General features: G+C 42.0%; 2 protein-coding genes across 9 annotated transcripts; both read left to right on the plus strand.

Annotated features, from left to right (window-relative positions):
- Positions 1 to 216: 216 nt before the first annotated feature.
- LOC6579504 (SNF-related serine/threonine-protein kinase) lies at positions 217 to 4,112 on the plus strand. 2 transcript variants are annotated; one of them, XM_015163713.3, is made up of 9 exons: positions 217 to 432; positions 759 to 1,037; positions 1,114 to 1,332; positions 1,404 to 1,579; positions 1,687 to 2,041; positions 2,104 to 2,223; positions 2,288 to 2,414; positions 2,472 to 3,116; positions 3,180 to 4,112. In XM_015163713.3, the coding sequence occupies exons 2-9, from the start codon at positions 829 to 831 to the stop codon at positions 3,894 to 3,896; spliced, it is 2,568 nt and encodes an 855-aa protein (XP_015019199.1). In that variant the 5' UTR covers positions 217 to 432; positions 759 to 828; the 3' UTR covers positions 3,897 to 4,112. The 2 variants fall into 2 exon arrangements, with proteins under 2 accessions (XP_015019199.1, XP_002005399.1); XM_002005363.4 differs by lacking the exon at positions 217 to 432 and adding an exon at positions 571 to 703.
- A 349-nt stretch (positions 4,113 to 4,461) lies between these two features.
- On the plus strand, positions 4,462 to 9,384 carry LOC6579505 (dynamin-like 120 kDa protein, mitochondrial). Of its 7 annotated transcripts, none has more exons than XM_015163718.3 (14): positions 4,462 to 4,618; positions 4,716 to 5,010; positions 5,082 to 5,217; positions 5,457 to 5,573; positions 5,698 to 5,772; positions 5,838 to 6,427; positions 6,483 to 6,856; positions 6,920 to 7,084; positions 7,149 to 7,336; positions 8,009 to 8,495; positions 8,552 to 8,656; positions 8,711 to 8,795; positions 8,855 to 9,059; positions 9,116 to 9,384. In XM_015163718.3, exons 1-14 carry the CDS (start codon positions 4,590 to 4,592, stop codon positions 9,178 to 9,180), a joined length of 2,916 nt encoding a protein of 971 aa, XP_015019204.1. In that variant the 5' UTR covers positions 4,462 to 4,589; the 3' UTR covers positions 9,181 to 9,384. The 7 variants fall into 7 exon arrangements, with proteins under 7 accessions (XP_015019204.1, XP_002005400.1, XP_015019200.1 ...); XM_002005364.4 differs by having other exon boundaries at positions 4,463 to 4,618; positions 8,009 to 8,481; positions 8,538 to 8,656; XM_015163714.3 differs by having other exon boundaries at positions 4,463 to 4,618; positions 7,149 to 7,327; positions 8,009 to 8,481; positions 8,538 to 8,656.
- Positions 9,385 to 9,540: the final 156 nt, after the last annotated feature.

Genomic DNA, 9,540 nt, shown 5'->3' on the forward strand with positions numbered 1-9,540 from the left:
TGATTTTGTGTAGATATTTTCTTAATTAAAAGTAATGCTCCAAACTGGGTTAATTTATAAATTATACACCCATGCACTGCTCGATGAAACACGGATAAACTCTTGAATAAACAGAGCGCGCTGGTAACAACAGTTCAGTAAAATGTTAAATTAATTTTAGTCCAGGGCTGCAATAAATTAATAAGAACTAGAGCCAACTGGGCTACTATCTAGTCGTTCAGTTCAGTGAGTCGTTCGATCGAACTTATTCCGAACGATTCGATACAACTCTAGTATACACAAAAGGTTTAAAATAAGTGTTTTTCCTGTGTGATAAACCGCAAAGTGTATAAAGGACGCGTTAAAACGGCAACATAAACGCAGAGTACGCAATAGCAAGCAGAAAAATGGAGCCCATATTATAGTTTCTCATGAATCGGCTACTGGAAAACGGTAACAACAGCCCTGCCCCATTGCTTCCCCCCTTGTATAACAGCCCTGTTTGTCAAGTGCACTGCTGCTCCTGCATGGACACAGGACACAAAAGTGAAAACTTTTTAGCTAATTGGAAATGGGTTTAATAAATCGACCACATAAAGAATGACGTATAATAAGACGAAGTCTTAAAATAGTAATTGACTTATACGCAATAAGTGGCACAATATGATTATTAGATTCCAAACATTTCAATTACAAGCTGTGTGCAGGGGCTGCGGTTTTTGAAGTACTGTACTAAAAAAAAAAAAAAATCATACTACTTATCAAAAATGATTTTCTAGTGGTTTTTCAGTTACACACATAGAATTGCATAGTCGGAAAGTCGAATTAGAGGCAGAGATAAGCAGGATCATGACCTTGGAAACACAACCGGTTGGAGGTGGCCTGTGCGATGGCAAGATTGCCGGACTATACGATCTAGAGGAGACTCTCGGCTCGGGACACTTTGCCGTAGTGAAACTGGCTCGGCATGTGTTCACAGGTGCCAAAGTGGCAGTGAAAGTGGTCGATAAGACAAAACTTGACGAGGTGTCTAAAGCGCATTTGTTTCAGGAAGTTCGGTAAGCTATATATTACTCAAAGGTCTTAGACATTCATTCTGATCGGAAAACTTTCTCTCTCTCTCTCTCTCTGCAGTTGCATGAAGCTGGTACAGCATCCAAATGTGGTGCGGCTCTATGAGGTGATTGACACACAGACGAAGCTATATCTCGTGCTGGAGCTTGGCGATGGCGGCGATCTTTATGATTATATAATGAAGCACGATACTGGGCTGACCGAGGAGCTGGCACGCAAATATTTCCGTCAAATATTACGCGCCATCACGTATTGTCATCAGCTGCACGTAGTGCACAGGTAAGCATAGATAATACATAAAACGAAAATAGTATACACACGCTTTACGTAACGCTTTCCATGAAACACAGAGACTTGAAGCCAGAAAATGTTGTATTTTTCGAGAAATTGGGTCTGGTCAAGCTGACGGACTTTGGGTTTAGCAACAAATTCTCACCGGGCCAAAAACTGGAAACATTTTGTGGCAGTCTCGCATATTCGGCACCAGAAATTCTATTGGGTGACTCGTACGATGCGCCCGCCGTAGGTAAGTGTGTTTATAGCCGTGTGTGATAGTGTGCGTGTGTGGGTGTGGGTGTGCGTGTGTCTGTATCACATGATAAGCTCTTTTTAATTATTGACATTATCTGTTAGATATTTGGTCACTGGGCGTTATACTGTATATGCTGGTGTGTGGGCAGGCACCCTTTGAGAAGGCCAACGACTCGGAGACGCTGACTATGATTATGGATTGCAAGTACACGGTGCCGTCGCACGTGACGCAGGAATGTCGTACTTTGATTGCCACAATGCTGGTGCGTGATCCAAAGAATCGCGCAACTGTTGAGGAAATTGCTTCGTCTGCTTGGCTTAAGCAAATCAATGAGCCCGAATCAGTGGAGCATTCACTGCCACTGGTTAGCCGGGAGCAGCTGAGCGAAGAGGATCATGCCTTCATTATACAGAAAATGATAAACGGAAACATTGCGTCCAAGGAAGAGATATTGCAGTCAGTAAACAGCATAGCTAACAATTGTTAACTTCACTAATTTTTCCCAATTTTCAAAACAGAGCTCTGGATAAAAATAAGTACAATCATATAACGGCCACATATTTTTTGCTGGCTGAGCTTCGTTTGCGCAGGCGGCGAGAGGAAGCTAACAAGCTAAAACTGCAAGAGTCGGGCCTAAAGTGAGTCAAAATACGTGCAATTGTATTATAAATATATATATAATCTATATTTCTTATCTTTTAGACTGGGCGATATAAATCGCAGGCTGACAGCAGATAAGCCGAGTCCAACGGAAAGTCCCAAAGTAGTTGTGCCTATTAGCATAAATGTGACACCGGCAGCGCAATTTGCCAACGATAATGCCAAGCCTGTAAGATAAAGGGAAAAGCTTATATTGAAAATGTATTAATGAAATGAATGCCCTTAGGACAAGCGAACTCGCAAATGCAGCATTGTGCGTGAGGAGGACGAAGAGGAGTCTGCCAATGAAGGGTGTGTCATTGGCAATGAGCTACAAGTCGCCACGACGCGTCGCGAATCTATTTCAGATGGACGTCTCAATCGCTCGGTGCAGGAACGAAGCTGCTCGTCAGCTCCAGCGCCAAAAGCTGAATTGCCAACAAACACACGCACAAAGATTGTTGTGTCCGTTGATACCACGCTTGCTCAGAAGTTGAAGCAAATGGATAAATGTGCCAAGGTGGATGAGGACACATTGAGCGGCCTAAAAGAACTAGAAATTGGCAAGCTGAAGCCATTGCCCAGCAGCAGCAAGAATCCTGTGCTGACGCATCGACGTACCAAATTAAATAAGATCCGAACACCATCGTGCAGCAGCTCGGAAGCATCCGATGACGACACAAAGACGCGCAATAAGAAGAAGATCAATAAATTTGTTGGCGATACACCTATCAGATTTCGCATGCATCGGCGTGACTCGCATGACGACTCCAGCGACTCGCAGGATCAATTATATCCACCACCAGGTTCGAATAACAGCGGTGCCAATTTCATTTCAAATAGTGGATCTGGCGTAAGTGGCAAGAAGGAGGATCAGGGACAGTGCAAAGAGGTAGGAAAACTCCATATTATTATGGGATTTTATTAGCTATTCTAATTGGTCCATCTAATCTAGCCAAATAAATCGGAAGAAACACGAAAATCTCATACACAGAAAAATAGGAAACAGCATAAGGAACATGTTGACAGACATTCCCAAGTGGAAAAACAGCAATTGGTGTCATTCGATAATGCGAACACATCAGCGCGAAGGCGGCGCGTACGCGAAAGCCAATCCCTGGATCGGATCACAGAGGCTCAGGAATACGAGCTGCGCTTTCGTAGCTATATAAGTGACAGTGGTGCAGCAGCTGCAGTAGCTCCAGCATGCCAACAACATATCGAGCAAAGAAATTCACTGAACAATTTAAACACATTCTCCGTTGCCGAAACTAAAGAGGAATATGACGAGGAGTTCGACATCAGGGCGGACAACGATACTACGGACCAAATTATGAACACATTGAATGCAGCCAAAGCAACGCTTCAGCAAAAGCAATATTTTAATGACACCAGTTATAGTAAGAGCTATAATAGTTATACTAACAACAACTACAATAATAACAGCAGTAGTAGCAACAATAACAACAACAGCAACACCAACACCAACAAAAAGAAATCCAACGAAACACCAAAAGATATTTATAATCTAAATTCAATCGAGGAAATCGATTTGATTTTGGAAGATAAAAGCCTTACCAAAGCAATACATGTTACCGGCTCTAAATGCTTTGTCACTATGAAGAAAATTCGAAGGCTCGGAAAGTACTTTCCAGTAGTGAACTTTTCTTAATAGTTATCGTTAAAAATATAGCTGCAAAGTGCATTCTAAATCTTAAAAACGTAGAAAATATATAGAAAATATGCATGTACGTGTATGTATAAAAAAAAGCAAAATGTTAAAAAAAAAAAAATACATATGCGACAATTTAATATTAGTTGTAGAGTAATTTAATTTATTATGCAATCTTTAACTAGCAATAAAACAAAGGCACATTTTTTGACATTATGCTAAACTCATTTAATGATGAGAACCGTTGCCTAATCTCGAAACACCATTCGCACAAATAGATTTCGTGCATTCCCAAGTAAATGTTTGTATTCTATGGCGATAAGTATGTGCGTACAATGTACAAACCAACTCAAATAAAGTCAATAAAATATAAACCCTACAAAAAATTTAGCATACTTTTTTTATAAAAATTCGTATTTGAACTTAGCGCTATTTAGATTAATCGGCGTGGATTGATAGCATTTTTATCGATTGTTGCTCAAATCGATATTGGGCTCCATCAACTAGAGATGCACAATATACTGATTTTCGCAACATCAAATCGTTACCTTTACGATGGTTGTGTTAAGTAACAAGTATGCGGATGGCGCTCATCACTATTATGAAATTTTTGTGGAGAAAAAATTGAAAATAATATTATAAATAAAATAGGCATAGTAAACTGTGTGAAAACTGTAGCCTCAACAAGCAATAATGTTGCGCATCTATCAGAACACATACCGGTAAGCACTGCACGTGGCAATCTCAAGCCGGTGGCAATTTTCATACGCCGATTTCGTCATCGCCTCTCCCATGTTGAATTCGCATTTGCATTTGCAGGCGAACAGCAAGAAAGGCCGTTGTTTACTCCACCAAAGTGGTATGCTGCAATCATTCCACGCTATGCAACATCACTATGCAACCGCGCCGCAAAGGTGCCGGCGGTCAATGGGAGCAGCATCATAGTCGTAACCACGAGCACTATCTGTTAGCGGGCAACCAAGCGAGAGGCTGGACAATACCGCCACATTCGCGAGGTTATGGCATGTTTGTGGTGAGGATACTCAAAGGTGCACTCAAGCTGCGTTACCTAGTTCTGGGCGGTGCTATTGGCGGTGGCGTTTCATTGAGCAAAGTGAGTACAAAGAAATCGCTAGTCTCCCATTACTGTTATATAATGTGCGAAATGCAATTGTGCACGTGCAGAAATACGAGGATTGGAAGGAGGGTCTGCCAGATATGAAATGGCTAGAGGATGCACTGCCTCAGAGTGAGAGATGGAGTCAGTTCTCAAGGAATCTCATTGAAGTAGGCAGCGTGGTGAAGAATGCCATTGACATCGGTGAGTCTATCCATAAGTCCGGATTAATTGTCGACGTCCACTCTCTCACTTTAAAATGCCATAACAGTTAGCTGATTAAATTGGGGGTCACGGATGAACTAAGTTTCTAACTATGCACCTTAATTCGCATATCTTGTTTTCTTTTAACCATTTATTTTCACTCGCCTGCTTGTTAGCCGTTTGATTTTTACATTTGTATACACAAAATACTCTTCGCTAAAATTGGGGTTTGATTGTAGATCCGAGGCTCAAGCAGCTTGGCGAAGATAAATTGTCGGAATGGCGCTCATGGTTCGATAATCGCCTGGACGACGCCCTCGAAGCGGCCGACTATCAAGGAAATCAAATTGTCGAAAGTAGGTTACACATTTTAAATCAATTTGGTACGAACATTATGCATTTAAAGTGAGAGAATTTATGTTCGCCCAACCTTCTTACAACTCATATAACAACTAATTTTCTATCGAAACTCTATTTCAGCCAAGGAGGATATTAAGTCAAAGGCGACGGTCGCGGCGCTCGGAATTCCTGTGGATGAAAGTCGTAAGAAATATGGTTAGCTAACAAGTCTTGTTGAATTGAATAATTTGTATTTATTTGGTCATTTGTTTATATTACAGAAAAACTGCAAAGTCAAGTGGAAACGCTGCAAACTGAGATCATGAATGTACAGATCAAATATCAGAAAGAGCTGGAGAAGATGGAGAAGGAGAATCGTGAGCTCCGTCAGCAATATCTTATACTGAAGACGAACAAAAAAACGACGGCGAAGCGAATCAAGAAATCCCTAATTGACATGTACTCCGAAGTTCTGGACGAACTGTCCGGCTATGATACGGGCTACACCATGGCCGATCATTTGCCACGCGTTGTTGTTGTCGGTGATCAGAGCAGCGGTAAAACATCCGTGCTGGAGTCTATAGCAAAGGCGCGAATCTTTCCTCGTGGCAGCGGAGAAATGATGACTCGTGCCCCTGTCAAAGTAACACTGGCTGAGGGACCCTATCATGTAGCCCAGTTTCGTGACACGGATCGTGAATACGATCTGACGAAAGAGTCGGACCTGGCTGATTTGCGACGCGAAGTGGAGTTCCGAATGCGTGCTTCTGTGCGAGGCGGCAAGACGGTGAGCAATGAGGTGATCGCCATGACAGTCAAGGGTCCAGGACTTCAGCGTATGGTGCTGGTCGATTTACCGGGCATCATTTCGGTAAGTAATTTATAGTACTTATGAAAATTCAAATTTAACCTTGCTTGGTTTGCAGACCATGACAGTTGATATGGCGTCGGATACCAAGGACTCCATTCACCAGATGACCAAGCATTATATGAGTAATCCGAATGCGATTATACTTTGCATACAGGATGGCTCTGTAGATGCGGAACGCAGCAACGTCACTGATCTTGTCATGCAATGCGATCCCCTAGGTCGTCGCACAATCTTTGTACTTACCAAGGTGGATTTGGCTGAGGAATTGGCCGATCCTGAGAGGATAAGAAAAATACTGTCGGGAAAATTGTTTCCCATGAAGGCGCTTGGCTACTATGCGGTTGTTACCGGCCGAGGACGAAAGGACGATAGCATAGAAGCCATAAGGCAATACGAAGAGGACTTCTTCAAGAATTCCAAGCTGTTTCAGTAAGTAGAGCACGCATTTCCAGTACCCAACTATTCGTTACTATATCTGTACAATTTTTGTAGTCGACGCGGGGTTATCATGCCACACCAAGTGACGAGTCGAAATCTGAGCTTAGCTGTTTCGGATCGTTTCTGGAAGATGGTTCGCGAGACTATAGAGCAGCAGGCCGATGCATTTAAGGCAACCAGATTTAATCTGGAAACCGAATGGAAAAACAACTTCCCCAGGTATATATTAACTAATCATTTAACGTTTTGTAAACTTAATATATTTATTAATTGTTGATTATAGACTGCGAGAATCTGGACGTGATGAGCTATTCGATAAGGCCAAGGGCGAAATACTAGATGAAGTTGTCACACTGTCACAGATCTCAGCCAAGAAGTGGGATGACGCCCTCACAACCAAACTGTGGGAGAAACTTTCGAATTATGTGTTCGAAAATATTTACCTACCCGCTGCACAGTCAGGTTCTCAAAGTAATATTCTGTAGTTAATAAGTATTTAGAGTTGTAAGCCACGCCCACTGCTTCGATTCGAGTGGCCGAAGTCCATCTACCATATATGTGTGTTTGTGTCTTTGTGTGTTAAGCAGCCAACTGCATTGGAAGGAAATTCAAAGTGTTCCGTCAGCTTAAGTATTACGGATCACCCATAATGAGATGGGACTCACACGCGAGCGGAAACCTGTTTCGACGGTGCCGCATTCCCTTTACGCTGAATCATTTCTTAAATATGTAATGCTTGTGAACTCCCCAATGCTCGACTTTCATTAGCGCCATTTAATTCGGAAGAATCCCAAAAACAAATCTGATTCAGCATGTTTTATATTTATACTTTTCGAATTGATGTGCGAATGAGGCGTGTACTTGTCTTGCCGGAAAGTGTGATTTACAGATTTACGAAATTCGTGCCAAAGAACACGTTTAACCCGATATTTCAATTAAAACAACGTTAATTTGATCAATGAACACACTAAAAACAAACTTCCTAATTAGACGAATTTAAATTGAAATGCTAAATTTTCAAGTGCATTGGCCGAGTTTCAATTAAATGTGATTTGTCGTCGTATTGTTGATCATATTTAGCATCAATTCTGTGTTCGAACCAAATATTGCAAGTACTCATTTTTTGTAATTCTGCTCTTTTAGATTCCTTCAACACGATGGTGGATATCAAGCTGAGGCAATGGGCGGAGCAGGCATTGCCCGCGAAATCTGTGGAGGCAGGCTGGGAGGCGCTGCAACAGGAGTTCATATCGTTGATGGAGCGGGCAAAGAAGGCGCACGATCACGATGATGTCTTCGATCAGCTGAAGGCGGCGGTTGTGGATGAAGCCATACGCCGGCATAGCTGGGAGGACAAAGCCATTGATATGCTCCGGGTGATACAGTTGAACACATTAGAGGATCGGTTCGTGCACGACAAAACGGAATGGGATCAGGCGGTTAAATTCCTAGAGAATTCGGTCAATGCTAAACTCGCGCAAACCGAGGAAACCTTAGCCCAAATGTTTGGACCTGGACCGTGGACGCGTTTTGCGCAATGGAAATCCCTGACGCCGGACCAGCAGAAGCGACGCAGTGTGAAGGGTGAACTGGACAAGATATTAAAGAATGATTCGGTGCGTATGGCCAAGTAAGTTGAAACTTTATGCAATTTGAATTTCGTGTATTATAGAAACACCTACCCAGCCTAAGCTACGACGAACTGACGACAGTGCGCAAGAATCTGCAGCGCGATAATGTGGAAGTGGACACGGATTACATCCGACAGACATGGTTCCCAGTCTACAGAAAGTGCGTAGCATACCTTTCTTAATTTTGTTGTCAACTAACGTAGATCCATTGTAGACACTTCCTGCAGCAGGCACTGCAGCGGGCGAAGGACTGCCGTAAAGCTTATTATTTATATACGCAACAAGGCTCCGAGTGCGAGGTAAGCATGCCACGAAATTTTTCCCGAACTTAGATAACTATTTGAGCTTTCGCTTTCAGGTGAGCTGCAGCGACGTAGTTCTCTTCTGGCGCATACAACAGGTTATCAAGGTGACGGGTAATGCGCTCAGGCAGCAGGTTATCAACCGGGAGGCGCGACGCCTGGATAAAGAGATCAAGGCAGTGCTGGATGAATTCAGTGAAGATGAGGAGCGGAAAGCGCAGCTGCTCACAGGCAAGCGTGTGCAGCTAGCCGAGGAGCTAAGTAAGTAAATGTTTGCAGAGTTTTTGAGTTAGCAACTAATCCCACTCATATTTCAGTTAAAGTACGACAGATTCAGGAGAAGTTGGAGGAGTTCATTAATTCATTGAATCAGGAAAAATAGGATATTAGTGTGTGCCATGACCAAAGACACAACTGCGTTATCTATTTAATGTATTAATTTAAGCTCAAAAACAAAACAATATAATACGAAACGTTATAATCACAGTCGCTAATTGTTCATAACGATTTTTCCTTACTGTTTAGTTAATACGCTTACTTTGTGCAGCCGAAAGTAATAAAAGAAAATAAACATTGTTAGTTTGTATTTGATATGGAATTTCATTGTTATGGAAAAATATTTCTCTATATAAAGAGAGACATGAGAATTATTTACAAATGCTTTTTTTGTTGGGAAGTTCGAATATAATCAATACTTTAGATAATATTTAATATATGAACAGCAAAAATTAGAGATAATGGA

The sequence above is a fragment of the Drosophila mojavensis genome, unplaced genomic scaffold, assembly GCF_018153725.1.
Source record: "Drosophila mojavensis isolate 15081-1352.22 unplaced genomic scaffold, ASM1815372v1 contig_80, whole genome shotgun sequence".
NCBI classification, from domain to species: domain Eukaryota; kingdom Metazoa; phylum Arthropoda; class Insecta; order Diptera; family Drosophilidae; genus Drosophila; species Drosophila mojavensis.

Excerpts from the sequence above, each read along its gene's own strand:
- LOC6579504 (XM_015163713.3), top strand. The coding sequence starts at position 829 with ATGACCTTGGAAACACAACCGGTTGGAGGTGGCCTGTGCGATGGCAAG. Across the intron at positions 1,038-1,113 it reads CATTTGTTTCAGGAAGTTCG|TTGCATGAAGCTGGTACAGC; the intron begins GTAAGCTATATA and ends CTCTCTCTGCAG. Across the intron at positions 2,415-2,471 it reads CCAACGATAATGCCAAGCCT|GACAAGCGAACTCGCAAATG; the intron begins GTAAGATAAAGG and ends GAATGCCCTTAG.
- LOC6579505 (XM_015163718.3), top strand. The coding sequence starts at position 4,590 with ATGTTGCGCATCTATCAGAACACATACCG. Across the intron at positions 6,428-6,482 it reads ATTTACCGGGCATCATTTCG|ACCATGACAGTTGATATGGC; the intron begins GTAAGTAATTTA and ends CTTGGTTTGCAG. Across the intron at positions 6,857-6,919 it reads AAGAATTCCAAGCTGTTTCA|TCGACGCGGGGTTATCATGC; the intron begins GTAAGTAGAGCA and ends CAATTTTTGTAG.